This window comes from Gadus morhua, chromosome 22 (genome assembly GCF_902167405.1).
Source record: "Gadus morhua chromosome 22, gadMor3.0, whole genome shotgun sequence".
Lineage (NCBI taxonomy): Eukaryota > Metazoa > Chordata > Actinopteri > Gadiformes > Gadidae > Gadus > Gadus morhua.
This window is the reverse complement of record NC_044069.1, coordinates 15131302-15146433: the sequence shown is the minus strand read 5'-3', so window position 1 is coordinate 15146433 and position 15132 is coordinate 15131302. Positions and strand designations below refer to the sequence as shown.

The following is a 15132-nucleotide window of genomic DNA, read 5'->3' as shown; positions in this document are numbered from 1 at the left end:
ACCCCTCAAAATAATTATTTATTTCTGAAACATAATCAAGTGAAGCAGCGCTTGGAGAAACATGAAACATTTGGATCTTTAGAACGGAGACATTCGGCGATACACATTCCAGGGACAAATTCGACATTGTCACGCACACACGCACCCGCACAGACACACATATACACAAAATACAATCAATCAGTCATACAATCATAGGGAAATAGACATTCTCGTCATGCAATCCATGGAAGCATCAGTGAAATATGTATGGACCCACAACATTTATTGTCGTTTTCCATTTCTGCTTTTATTTTCCATTTTCTTTACGTTGTTCTCGAAAAAACGTCCTCTCTGAACTCACTGTTGTGCAGGGTGCGTCTTGAGGTGTGTGGGCTCCTGCTTCCTGTTTGTTTCCTGTCTACATTCAGTACCAAGTGTTTCCCAAGTGTCCAACCCCTTAGCAGAGGGAGTAACACAGTGATTTCATATGTCCATGGGAAGAGTCCACCCCGGAACAGCTGTTGGTCCATAGGGCTTTACCCTCCGCGGCACAACTAAAAGTACTGCGATGAACTGCGTCTGATGCCCTTATTGTTGTACAGAGACATCTGTGTGTAATCCCATTAGATGTAGTACAACCGTCACAAAGCACGTTGGAATATGGTACGAACAAATAAAGCTAGTATTGATCTTTGGTTTTCCAATTATCTCGCCTGAGGACCTTCCAGCGAGTATAGTAGATGAAAACATGATTCTTCCTGAAACCTGGAATGAACATTTGCCGGTTATGAGCTCTTCAGGTAGCTGTTGTTGTAGCGGCTATGTCTCCTCCAACAGTGGGGGTCTTATATATTAATGCAAAAATAATGATCATAATAATAATAAGTGACAAGCTTATCCTGTCTCTAGTGGTTTATATAATCAGGCCACGGCTAGAGATGGGTAGTGGACACCAGCCGAGGCACACACACATACGCACACACACACACAATCCACACACACACACACACACACACAGACACACGCACACACACACACACACACACACACACACGCGCACACACACACACACAGACACACAGACACACACACACACACACACACACGCACACACGCGCACACACACAGACACACACACACACACGCACACACGAACACACACACAGACACACACACACACACACACACACACTTGTATGGAGATGTGCCGTCCTAGCTGGCAGCCACTACCCAAAGGTTTTGCGACGGGACTCTGGGACCTGTATTCCGAGGTGTCTGGGTTTGCCCGCGTTTGTCTGGGCTACAGAGGGTTGTCAGGGCAACAACAGAGATCTGCAAAACGCTGCCCTGGATGGGGAAAGGAAGCATGTGTGTGCATGGGAGAGAAAGAGGGAGAGAGAGAGAGAGAGAGATAGAGAGGGAAGGGAGAGAGCGAGAGAGGTAGTATTCGTATCCTGCCAAACCTCAACCATTTTTTCCACATGGGTCTCCAACTTCTCCCTGGCCCGACTCAACCCCTCCCTCCGCTTCGGCCTCCTCCTCCTTGCTTGCTATAGAAATGTTAGGTTTAAAATCCACATATCTTTATGAGGTCATTCCTCAACGTCACCGTCACCATCCGCGGACGGAAGGCTTCATTTCCAGACATGTGCCGCCATGTGGGCGGTGCTTGAGGTTGTCGGTTTTTCCGTCTGTTTCCCGCCTTTTCCCGTCGCGGCGCCGCCATTGGTCCCGAAGAAATTCATGCCGGCCATTTGTTGGTTCACCTGAAAGAAAGGTCAAGAAATCAAGTTGTTATTAAATTGTTTAAAATCAAATGTAAACCACAAATGTCAACAAATGTTCGTTATGGAAGCAAAATAATGGTACGGTCCTACAGAGGCCAAAAGTAAATTTGTTCTTTCTGTTCTGTTCGGCCACATTCATTTAAAAAATAATGAAGGAACTGTTTGCCTCGAACCATTAAACCATGTAAATATAAAACCCAATACAAACATTGGAACTCAAAAATCTTTGTAATACTGTATGGTGAGGTCACCGCCAAATCTCCAAGTCAATACAATAGAGCCTACCTGGGAAACATTCCACTGCACTTGCTGGGGCTGCTGGCCAAGTGCTCCGTACACCTGCTGCTGAGGTAGGCCGGCCATACCGCCCATCGGCTGCTGCATCATGGGGTTCTGCTGCTGTCCCCCAAGGCCGTTCTGCTGCTGTCCCATCATGCCGTTCTGCTGATGTCCCATCATGCCCTGGGGCCTGATCATGCCGGACATGTACTGCTGTTGGGCCACGCCCACTTGGGCATGTGCACCCATCATGCCGTTCTGGTGCCCTCCGATGGCCATGGAGCTCTGCGACCGCCCCGACATGGCCATCTGCGATGGCATCATGGCGCCGCCCATTCCTCCTATCTGGCCCAACGAGTGGAAGGAGCCTCGGTACGGATGGTTTGGGTAGCCCAGCTGATTCATGTACAGGCCGGCTGACGGACAGAACAGAGGGCAAAAGACAACCAACAGGTGAAAGGCCTGAACATCTGACCCACTGCAGGTGTCTTCAGCGGAGACACGAGACATGAGGTCATACATTGATTCACATGGTCAACCCTAGTGGGAAACCCCTGACCCTAGAAGAGTTAGGATAGGGAAGGCAATTTATTTTAGAAGCGTTTTTTGTCATATTTGTTGACATTTTCCTTACATCCTGACACCAATTAATAAATCAAATAATTGGTTTATTGGCTAGTCCATTAGCTACCAAGCTAGCTATGCACACTCTGCCCATGCACTCAGTGAGCAAGACAATAGACAGTGCAAACATATGATTGAAGTTAGCGAGCTGGTCACATGCGTTCAGGGAGTGGCTCAGGGGGAAGGCCTCAAAGGAGGGGTGGAATTCTTTTCAGTTAGATACTTTCCAAAAACCAAGCTTACTCTGGCTGATTTCTCCAAATTGCCAACCCTATCTTGAATGCCAAAGCAATTGAGGGACACAGGATCGCGCGGAGCTACTCAGAACCAGATGTCATATCAAGTAAGTGAAGGAGCTACAATGTTGGAGGAGATTCTAACAACAGAGGATCGCTTGGAAAGTGATTATTTTTCATGGCTCACCTTGGGCGGCCATGGCATTGGCGTGTACGGAGGGGGCGGAGCCATAGAGGGAGAGGATGGAGTCCTTGGACAGCTTCTTCACCTTGGTGCCTTCCTCCCTTCTGGACGGCGGGTCCAGGAAGAGGCTGAGGTTCTCAGGGACCGATGCTGCTACTCTACTTCTGGGCATGGAGTTGGCCTGGAGAGAGAGAGACAGAGTGAGACTTACTGCATACTCTGTTATAATATATTAGGTTGAAATTATTATTTTTCCTTTGATCAATTGTCCAACTGCTACAATAGAGAGAGAGAGAGAGCGAGAGAGAGAGAGAGAGAGAGCGAGAGAGAGAGGAAGAGGGAGACAGAGGACAAAATAGAGAATCAGAGGGAGAGACAAAGTCAGAGGGAGAGATAAAGTCAAGCGAGTGAGAGGGACAACAAACAAAGTATATAGCAGAGTATTTTCACCCCTATGAACAAAAAGGTGACACAGGCCGAATGCATCATGCATCCTCTTACTGGCATTTGGCTCGAGGAAACGGAGGCGGGGAGCGGCGGAGAGCTGAACGGGTCCAAGGCAGAGTGCGCCAGGGCTGGGTTAGCCAGTACTGGGCTCTCCCCCTCCTCTGGAATACACCTCCCAGTGCGTAACTTAGCTGGACTGGGAGCAGGGGCATCTATGAGTAGAAAGGTTCACGCTATGATTATTGTATACAATGATACACTTGTTATAAATGTGGTTGTACAAGTGTTTGCATTCATGTGTGTTTCTATGTGTGTGTGTGTGTTTGTGCCTCTGACATTTTCTGAGAAATTAAAGCGTATATCTCTGCATCCATTTTTGTTGAAATGGCGCTTCTGACGTGCGTGTGCATGCGTGCGTGCATGCGTGTGTTTGTGCATACCTAATCCTAGCAAGTCTGTGACGGTCTGTGGCTGTGGACTGACTTCTCGTTTCTGGTGTCAGAACAAAAAATTTAAAAAGAAAGGCAATATTCAGACTGTTCAACAAATTGCCCACAGAAAAAAGAATCCCTGTATGACCACTGTGAGGGCATGCAAGTGTAAAATTACCAGTTTCATCTTCTCAAACACGACAGGCTCCTTGGGTATGTTGCCACAGCTCTTTTCTTTCTGCAAAGAGATGATTCCAGGGGTGAGGTGAAGTTGTTAGTGTGTGTATTCAAGGGTTTTATCCTTGCTCTTTTAATGTCTAATCTCAGTTCCGTTCCTATTATAATGCTAGGCTAATGCTATGCTAACATGAGCCACCAGGTGGGAATGGCACACAGGCAATGGGAGATAGCTAGGTCAGAGTCTCTCAAAGGGTGTTCATCTTTCTGTCTTTGTGTGTGTGTGTGTGTGTGTGTGTGTGTGTGTGTGTGTGTGTGTGTGTGTGTGTGTGTGTGTGTGTGTGTGTGTGTGTGTGTGTGTGTGTGTGTGTGTGAGCGTGTGTTTGTGTGTGTGTGTGTGTTTGCACATACCCTGAGCATTTTGATGTCGATGACCTTGTCCATGTACTTCTTCTTGTCGTACTTGTCCCGGATGAAAATCTCTGACGACCTGCGCAGCATGTCAAGGAAACAAACAAAAGCCATGCACCTTGACTCTCTTCTTTATCCAATCTCTCGCCCTTCCTTTTTTCGCCCGTCTGTCTGTCTGTCTGTCTGTCTGTCTGTCTGTCTGTCTGTCTGTCTGTCTTTCTATCTGTGTCTGTCTGTGCGTGTGTGTGTGTGTGTGTGTGTGTGTCTCACTCTCTCTCTTTTTCCATCTCTCTCTCTCTCTCTCTCTCTCTCTCTCTCTCTCTCTCTCTCTCTCTGAATCAGTGGCAGTATGATGAGGATACTGGTCCGTCTCGGGGCGTTGGAAGCACTCAGGTAAGAAGGCCTCGTACAGTCGCTTGGCCTTCGCGTTCCCCATCTCCTGGACACACTAGAAAACAGAGGAAACTTAGAAAGCTAGCCTTACGTTCAGGGTTTAAGGGTTTCTGTAAGACTCTATTTTCTTTCGTTAGATAGCTTGTTTCTATCTTTGGCGGTGTGGAACAGCCAACATAATGTCTGAACTAAGGAATTTCAGTGCAATACACGGGTCCATGACCCCTCCTGTCACATCCTAAACAGAACCCTGCCCACAGTGTGTGACCTCTGACCTGAACCTGCTCCTGCGTCCACTGGTCCAAGTTGACCGACTTGACCTTGGAGATATGCACCCCGAGGTTCCGGTGGATCCCGGCACACCGGATACACACGAAGATGCCCAGGTTCCAGGACGCCCATCTCGGACCTGGAGAGAGAGAGAGAGAGAGAGAGAGAGAGAGAGAGAGAGAGAGAGAGAGAGGGAGAGAGGGAGAGAGGGAGAGGATTAGTATTAAAGGATACTTTAATTGAACCAAGGGTTACCAGGCAGAATACGTTAGATAAGACAGAAATTGACCGCAGGAGCATCAAGAGAAAGACAGGGTATGAGATGTAGGGGGTTGGTCGGGACACTTATGACGATGACGTGAAAGATTCATTTTAGTCCAATTATAGATGAGATAGACAGGCCTGAAACCTAATTTAATGTGAATGAATTCATTAGGGAAACACAGCCGTTCCCCATGTGTCTCGCTGGTATCTTGGCATATTATTGGATCCAAGGCTAGTATGTGCCCACTGGGCTTAGAGAGAGCGAGAGAGAGAGACAGAGAGAGAGAGAGAGAGAGAGAGAGAGAGAGAGAGAGAGAGAGAGAGAGAGAGAGAGAGAGAGGGGCACATTTATTATGTATCTGTTACTTAGTTTTTCAAGAATGCAAACACACAAACACGTGTGTACACACACACACACACACACACACACACACACACACACACACACACACACACACACACACACACACACACACACACACACGCAAACACATTGAATTGGCAGTTATGTAAAAGGCAGAGTCAGAGCTACAGGTTCTAAAGGGACTTTAGAACCTGAGTCATGCAGTTACAAGCCGTGTATCTTTTCTTTACAGGCATCAGCACACAGAAACATGTTGTGTATCTGTGTACATGCAGGAACAAAGCCGACATTTTAAGTGCCGTGAGTGACAAAAAAGGCGTCAATTTAAGTACTTTGAGTGATAAAACCAAAGCTAAATACTGGCAGTGTTTGACAGCATTGGGGTAAGTGGATTCATCTGCAATTCTGGTCCAGAACTGGGTGCTATATGGTAGATGAGGAAAAACATTGCTTGCCAGCTATTTCTGTTGTTGTTGCTCAAATTATGCAACCGTCCTCTTGAGGGAGCCAGCTTCAAAGAGAATGCACTTCAACACTTGGCACCTCGTTCTCTACCCAATTAAATTAAATCCCCCTCTCTCCCTCTCTCTCTCTCCCTCTCTTTCTCCCTCTCTTTCTCTCTGGCTCTCACACACATTCTCCGTCTCTCTCTCTCTCTCTCTCTCTCTCTCTCTCTCTCTCTCTCTCTCTCTCTCTCTCCCTCTCTCTCTCTCTCTCTCTCTCTCTCTCTCTCTCTCTCTCTCTCTCTCTCTCTCTCTCTCTCTCTCTCTCTCCATCCATCTATCCATCTATCTATCTATCTATCTATCTATCTATCTATCTATCTATCTATCTATCTATCTATCTATCTATCTATCTATCTATCTATCTATCTATCTATCTATCTATCTATCTATCTATCCTCATAATAAATCTATCTCTAGTTCGGGCTCTGGCGTGGTTCTCTATTGAACCACTAGATGGAGGTGAAACTCTCTGAGTACAGCACTCAACTTTGACTCTGCTGGCCAATACAATTAAACAATTCGCTATTTACAAAGATAATTTTGGATGCGAAAAAAGCGGAAATACATTTGTCGACCACAAACTACCGCAATACTGACCTTTCTGTGGTTTATTGGTGTGTTTATTGCTGACTGGTTCGCTGAATTATTCAAAGGCTATGACCTGTTATTATTGGTCCATCAACATAAAAATAAATAACTGAAGTGACTAGATAAATGTTAGTGGTACGTATAATAAATTCAAGCATCACTTTTTTGCATAACATATTACAGTACAATTTGGCAAAACAACAATAGTTTATGTGAAGTACAATTTATCGTAATATATATAGAATACTAAACCAACATCTGAATTATTAACATAAACTGTTGAGTGAAGTAAATGTGAACCGATGTACTCTTGGCTAAACCCCATAGGTCCTTATAAGTGCATAATTGCTCCAGAGCGAAAGGAAACTGAAAGAGAGAGAGAGAGAGAGAGAGAGAGAGAGAGAGAGAGAGAGAGAGAGAGAGAGAGAGAGAGAGAGAGAGAGAGAGAGAGAGAGAGAGAGAGAGAGAGAGAGAGAGAGAGAGAGAGAGAGAGAGAGAGAGAGAGAGAGAGTGAGAGAGAGAGAGAGAGAGAGAGAGAGGAATCAGCCGATAGGACATAAAGGGCAGGCAGGGCGTCCTAATAACAGGCTGCATGTCCCCCTCCATCCTCCTGACTGTCTGGCTCCAGCATTAGCCCTAATGGCTAATAATAGAATTACTCAGCAAAGCCAACTTAACCACTGTAAACACTGAAACGGGGCGGGATAATATATATAAAGAGAGGCATTGAAGGAGAAAGAGCAGCAGGGAGACTGAAATAGAGAGTAAAAGAGAGAGAGAGAGAGAGAGAGAGAGAGAGAGAGAGAGAGAGAGAGAGAGAGAGAGAGAGAGAGAGAGAGAGAGAGAGAGAGAGGGAATGAGTGAGAGAGAAATTAGTGAGAGAGAAATGAGAAGGCAAATTGCTTCTAGCCAGTGCATGTGAACCCCTTGTCTTTCCTCCCTGCTCATTCTTATCCTTATCCTTTTTTCAATGACCAGTGTCTCAAATGTATTCTTCCCTGCATATTTGCATATTGCTTGTGGAGAGCTGTGACTCGGTATGTAAATCAGTCATTCCTGCACATTACTCTCAAGCCACTGATTATTCTACTAGGGATGGGTTCAAGAGCTCTGTGTGTGGGTTTGTGTGTGTGTGTGTTTGTGCGTATGTGTGTGTGTGCGTGTGTGTGTGTGTGGGTGGGTGTGCGCGTGTGTGTGTGTGAGGTCAGTTGAGCATGCATGTGTTGAGCTAATCGGCCTTGCTGCAGGGTATTATGGAGCTGTGGCTGCTAAGACCTGAGTCAACCCTGCAACGAATAAACAGAGGAACCAAAGCCAACACCTGGTGCAGGATGCCTTCAGTCAAGGGACTGTATGTGTCGGACAACTCGATGTTTCTTTCTCTGTTTGACTATTAAAGGCTCAACAGAGTCCAACACCCTAACCTTCTAGAGACTATGTTGCCCCATCCCCCTATACTCTCCCATCCCCCCCCCAACCTCCCCATCTGCAATGTGTGGAAGCCTGTTGGATGGCCAGGAAAGAATAATCAGAAAAGTATTTTTGAACAAAGGAACCGCCACAGCGATGTGAACCGATTTGTGGTGACCTACAAAATCGCCTACATCTGCTGCTCTTGAGTAAGAAGGGCCTGTTTGTTATTGTTTGCTCCATTTCTTTCTTTCTTCCCCACACCGAGCTCTGAATAACGCTGTCCCACACTCTTCCAAAGCCACGTATAGCTTTACCGGTGCAAGGCATGAGTCAATGCACAAGCTATTATAACCCCCGCGCTTGGAGCTCTACGGTGGTGGATGATCAAACTGAGTAGGGGCACGAGTCAACAAATACCCAATTTAAATTTGTTTCAAAGCATAATACGTATATACCTTAAACCCACCAACCCCCCTCAAACACATGGGTCTGCATGTATTTGTATACATGCATCGTGCCCTGTATGTATGGACTAATCATAGACAAACACATGCAAAACACATCTTTACATCCGCATGCAAACAGATACACACACGCACACACAAACACACATGACGCATCGACAATTTCGGAAGAAACCCAGACCAGAAAGAGCTCAGAAACACCCTGCGACCCAATAATATAGACTCAAACACAAACGCCCCCTTGCATCCGCGCACACATTATCAGACACGCATTACGGCTGTTGCTTTCATCTTCTTCTTTCTTTGCTAATTGTTTTTTAACGCAATTTAAAAGAGGTTTCACTCTGACCTCTGTTGCTATGGGTTACATAATATCCTGCTAAATAAGGGAATCAAGTGTAACTCTTTAATCAACAGCAGCTTGCTTGTTTTTAAACCATTAGTGTTATGAATCGATGGTACTTGACTTTAACGCCCCCATCAGCATTCTAGGAAAGATTAATTAACATCTATGTAGGCATCGGCCAGACCGGATAGTAGACAGCAAAAATGTGCCCTGTTTCCTAGACTAAAGTGAACTAGCTGTATCAAGTTGGGGTCTGTGTGATACATTAATTACAGTGAAAAAGTGACATGCATGCATTGAGATGAGGTGGAATAAAAGTAAAAAATGTTTTAAATAGTTAAAATGAAACAGTATGCATAAGTATGCTTTTTTTTAACACCCCTGGTTGAAGCCTGGCATCGCCAGACAAATTACAAACTGTAGGCTGGAAACTCTGAGTTCATCTTCAATTTCCAAGGGGCGTCACCAATGGGCGCAGACCAACATGCCTCTGAACGTAGTTGGATAGGCCTACAACCAATCATAGCAAAGAAACAGGTGACGCAGCCCGGAGCAACGCAGCTCTGTCTCGATAGTGGAATCAACAAACAATTCTATACCAGCAGCAGACATCTCTGTTGATGATGAAATGCCTTTACGTCGTGCCTGAACCGTCATCCTATTCATCCCGCCTCAATGTTAGATAAACCGTTGCAATTGGTCGGTCTGTTTCGTACCGGGCATAAATTTGGGATGGGAGGGAGGCCAGACCTTTCTGCAGAGGAATTGTAACATGAGCATGCGAGATTCTTTCTTGTACAGGCTACCTGGTTGTAACCCTGCCAAGAAGATGCAATATCATTTTCTGTTGTTTTGTTTCCCAAAATCAACAGGCAACAAGACTGAGCCTTTGCCCGCTTTTCATATTGTGTTAAGTGTTAGATCATTTATGAAGATAATATAGATAACATACTGACTAACAAGTGTCTATGCATTACATGTTTTATCGGCATCAACCGACATAAAAAAAAACAAAAAAAAAACGGAATACTAATATTTGAAAATGGCAACATGGTTAGCGAGCTTTTTTATCCGTCAAAAAGTCCACAAAAACCAACAAAACAGTACCAGGCTAAAGTCAAAAGTCAGACACAACAGTGACAATTCAGTTAAAATATCAGACTAATGGACCACTGGAATAAAATAGAAAACCAAAAAAGGTTTAGCATTTGGTCCGCTCTCTCTGACCGCAGTGTGAAACCACACCAGCCAGAGAAGGGTGGGGGTGGTGGAGAGAGGGAGAGGGGTGGAGCTAGTAGTGGCCAGCGCCTCCAGAGGCCCTCCTTCACAGCTCGTCTGATAGGACGACGGCGGCTCGTTGTCATTGTTGTCGGGAGGGGCCCGGGGGGAGACATCATTGCCAGGTGATGTCTCCACGGCAACCGCGTCAAACCCACGGCGCGTGTGTGTGCATTGTGCATGCAGTTCACGAGCACAATGGAGGCAAGAACAATACCTGGAGGCGTACAGGTGGAGGAACAGGAGGGAATGGAGGGCCGAGGCGAAAACACACAAGCACACACGCACACACATACACACACACACACACACACACACACATGGACCACACATGCCGCTGGACATGTCTCGCACCTTCAGTCCTCTGATCATACCGTATCGCGAGGAGCCAGAAAATAGCAGCTTTTGGGAAACCAGGACTAACAATAAAACGAACATTTCAGACAGACACAACAGTCTCATTAGGGAAGTTATAAGGGCTGGGATTGAGCCTGAATAAAGCAGTTCCCGTTTACCATCAGATGATTTTGTTTTCCATACATTCACAAAAAGACAACAGAGACAAGAATTACGGAACAGGAAAAGTCAATTATTACAGGTGTAAATGTCCCTTGAAAATGTAATAGAATCAAACATTGAAATGTTACATTATAGGCTTCTATAATGATTCCTGCTCATCACTTTAATCATGAGATACAGGTGTGTGTGTGTGTGTGTGTGTGTGTGTGTGTGTGTGTGTGTGTGTGTGTGTGTGTGTGTGTGTGTGTGTGTGTGTGTGTGTGTGTGTGTGTGTGTGTGTGTGCGTGCGTGTGTGTACCCCCCTGTGTTCTTTCTGCTACTTGCTCTTTAACCACTCAGAAGGGCGAAGGCGATGACACAACTAATCTACGTCAGGGCAAACAGGATTAAAGCCAAAGCCCATTCAGCACCACATGTCCAGATGTCTGGCAGAGGAGCAGCGTGTCTGGCAGTTGAATACAGTCACAGCCATACTGGCTATACATATATGGCCGTGTTTGTTTACGATATCGCCAATGCTGTTGTGACTTGTCGACAAACAATACTAATTACGGAATCTATCTTGTGCTTCATCTCCTCTTTCTCTACCTCTCTCTCACCTCTCACGATGTACTTCGCCCCCACTCTATCTTTCTGCCTTGCATCCTGTTGGTTACACTGCAGCGATGGTAGGTCAGAGATTTACAAACTTAATTAGGCAGCCTTCTGATTTAAACCTTTAATGAAAAGAGGAGAATGAAATAGAGGGAGGGAATAAAGCACCAGGAACGTTTATCTGCCGAGCAGGACACAGAGTAGATGGACCGTCGGTATTCCTGGAGAACTCCCATGCCGTTACCACGGCGGTCTGACGACCCATTCTGATACTTTATACCAGCAATTTAGCAGAACTGTTGCGCAAATGTTGAAGTCAGATGATATATGAATATGAACAGCTATAGTTTAGATGTAGAGAACGCTGGAAATCGAACATTCACTTAAATGTGCAAGGGAAAGATATGTGTGTGGGTGTGTGTTGGTGTGTGAGTGTAATTTGCGGGCCGATTTCTATTTTCTCTCATTACCCCACATCTAATCTAAAGTCTAATTAGACTAGGCCAATGGTTAGCCACAGTAATACGAGCTACGCAGCCAGACATACCCCGGCCGCTTGTGTCTGTGTTTGGATGCGTGTCTGTCTGTGTGCCTTTATGCATTCAAAAATAAAACATGTTTGCTAGCTCACTTATAGTGCCTTCATAGCCTTGGGATAGCATGACTGCAGAATAGCATTACTGTAGAATGAGTTAAGAATGAAGAATATAGGTGAGCAGGTGTGGCTAATTGGCCTGGCCTGCTTAATTGGGTCCATTACTCTTTAAGTATTTCCCTAGACTCCTGCCATCCGGCCACTGACGCTGAAAGTGCAGCCTCGGATTCCCAAGTGAATACTGGGAGCTTTTGAGCAGACAAAGCCGTATAAGCTACACCATTTCTTTCTAATCTTCTAATCTTAACTTTACTGGGTCATTGTATATCCGTCAGAAATGGCTGCTTTACAAAAGGGCAGAACAGAGAGGGACTGACAGTGAAGGGAAGATTGTTTTCTCAGATTTCCATTTTTAGTTTTCACTTAGCTTCTTTTGATAGAGATAGCAAGGGCAGTGGGATATTTTTAGTGGTGATGTTATTTTATAGGCTTGCATTTAGGAATTCAATCAATGATGAGATTGAGCAATGAAGTGCAACTAATATGCCAATAACCACTCCCCCCCCAAAAAAAAGAGTGTGAGAGAGAGAGAGAGAGAGAGAGAGAGAGAGAGAGAGAGAGAGAGAGAGAGAGAGAGAGAGAGAGAGAGAGAGAGAGAGAGAGAGAGAGAGAGGGGAGAGAGACAGAGAGAGAGCGAGAGTGAGAGAGAGAAGGGAGAGAGACAGAGAGACAGAGAGAGAGCAAGAGTGAGAGAGAGAAGGGAGAGAGACAGAGAGACAGAGAGAGAGCGAGAGTGAGAGAGAGAAGGGAGAGAGACAGAGAGACAGAGAGAGAGCGAGAGTGAGAGAGAGCGCGAGAGAGATAGCGAAGCTGCCTTGAATCACCTTGGAATTGTTTGCGTAAGCAAATAGAGTAAGGTCAGATCTCTCCATGACTGGTCAGAATAAATGGTAACTTCCTGTTTGCCTGGCAGAGGTTTCTGGAGGCTGTGCCAAAGCACATTGATTGGACACTGGAACTATAGCATTATTGTTTAATGCAAGGTACTAATAAACAGACATATATGAATGATAGGAATTGTTTGGGAATTTGGAAAGTTATTACATGGCAGATTTAAATCAGAACAAGGTTATCTTTTCAAAGTCTTAACTTCAATGTGGAACACCTTATTTGGGATATTTAATTTGAAATGTGCCCTTGGTCCATTTGTGACAGAACTAAATCCTCACATCCTCTGTTGCTGCTTTTGAATTTAATACATGCCCATATAAGGCCCACGGTCAATTGCAAGCAAACACCTTATTCTGAATAAGACACTATAGTTATTATTTAACTTCTGAAGAGCATTGACTGCATGTCAACAAACCTAGTACATAAGACGGAAAACCCTGCTTACTGGTCATTTTTGTGTTGAGTCTGACTTCTGTTAGTCTTTCTCTCTGTACAACACACATGCCTTGTATCCTTGTAATGCAAACACATGTCATCTGTTGTTAAATATTTGTGTGAACCGCATCACTTCTAAATAGGCGTAAACCTTTTTTCAGTTCACCATTAGCCAAAACAGCTTGTAACTTGATATGCCCTGGTTGGTCATTGACAATGTGGCCAGTCCGACCAAAACACAGAAACCCCAGCATGGCCCGCAAATAGGGCTAAAAGCATTTTTACCACATATGAACGACTAGAGGCGAAAACATATGTTCCATTCACTAATGCCCAAATATAAAGCTTTCACCCAGACAGGTTGGAGTTCTCTCTGTGAAGGATACACAAAACATGTATTGCTATAACCTTGATGAAAGTGGTCTCAATGTCCTAATAGGAGCATTTGTAAGGCGTTGATATGTAGCAAATTCCAGGCGGCAATTGCAAGGCACCTATTAGCCTTCCCTATGGAACTGGTTGTGTAATTAGCACTTGACAAGAAGATAGCCTGTATGTTTTTGTTATGTTCACATTTTAGACCGTACAAAGGGGCTGCAGGAACATTCCCTATGTTTTGCCATCAACAACATAGCCAATCAGCCATTGCTGATCACTCCCAGGTTTTTTTTTAAAAAAAATACTTGAGTCACACATTTTAATAAATAGTCATATAGTACGTTATTATTTGGGTCCTGACCTGCACTACACATGTCGATAATGGTTGTGAGCTAGTTGGTGTGTTTATCCTCGGGGATCTATAAGGGTTTGGTTGGGGCAACCAAAAGTCAGTGCAGGTGTCACTCCATCTCGCCTCGTGGGACATGACGTTTTTTTCTGCATAGTACTATGTAATTGGTCGAACGATGAGTGCAACGCCGCATTTTCTAGTGTAAGGGTAAAGGGATGTTGATTCCCATTCACACACATAGTCTACACGCACAGAGTTCCCACCACAGCCTATCAACCATCGAGTACGGAAATTAACATTTGTAGAAAACCTACCTTTCGACTCGCAGTCAGCGCAGAATTTATTCTCTTCGAGCGCTAATAGTGAGTTGAGGACAGCCTGGTATCTGTCAATGTCTTTCACAGATTTGCCAGTCATCATTGCACTCTATCAACACCTCCAGAGCCCGTTGTCCTCGCAGGCTGTTAGCAAATTGTCTAATAGTATTACGCCAGGGTTTATGTCAAATAGACAAGTAGACTACAATGCAGCAGATGCGCTGTGTTCCTTGTCCTTTCGGTCGATTAAAGCTGGATTGTCACTACGCTGCGATATTTTCTTTTTAAACGACCCGGCATGCACGTTGTTTGAGTTGTTATAGCCTACTAGTGTATTTTCTTTAAAAAAACAAACAATAATCGCTCCTCGACTTTCACGGGCGCATCTGTATCCCTTTAATTTCTAGCGAGGCTTCTTCCTCCAACTGTCCTCCTCTTACTTCCCCCTGGCTGTTACTGGCAGCGGCCGCCACACCAGCGTGCGCGCACATGCGTACACACAGCCTACACGGTCACACACGCGCCTCATAAACACTAGCGTGAGCGC

General features: G+C 45.1%; 1 protein-coding gene across 1 annotated transcript; it reads right to left on the bottom strand.

Annotated features, from left to right (window-relative positions):
• Nucleotides 1–1077: 1077 nt before the first annotated feature.
• On the bottom strand, nt 1078–15063 carry smap2 (small ArfGAP2). Its single transcript, XM_030347403.1, has 10 exons — nt 14583–15063; nt 5227–5360; nt 4921–5006; nt 4559–4637; nt 4149–4208; nt 3980–4031; nt 3594–3751; nt 3096–3273; nt 2055–2464; nt 1078–1748 (listed from the first exon to the last, which is right to left on the bottom strand). The coding sequence occupies exons 1-10, from the start codon at nt 14686–14688 to the stop codon at nt 1617–1619; spliced, it is 1395 nt and encodes a 464-aa protein (XP_030203263.1). The 5' UTR covers nt 14689–15063; the 3' UTR covers nt 1078–1616.
• Between the last annotated feature and the right edge of the window lie 69 nt (nt 15064–15132).

Excerpts from the sequence above, each read along its gene's own strand:
- smap2 (XM_030347403.1), bottom strand. The coding sequence starts at position 14,688 with ATGATGACTGGCAAATCTGTGAAAGACATTGACAGATACCAGGCTGTC. Across the intron at positions 4,209-4,558 it reads TCGACATCAAAATGCTCAGG|AAAGAAAAGAGCTGTGGCAA; the intron begins GTATGTGCAAAC and ends ATCTCTTTGCAG. Across the intron at positions 3,752-3,979 it reads CACAGACTTGCTAGGATTAG|ATGCCCCTGCTCCCAGTCCA; the intron begins GTATGCACAAAC and ends TTCTACTCATAG.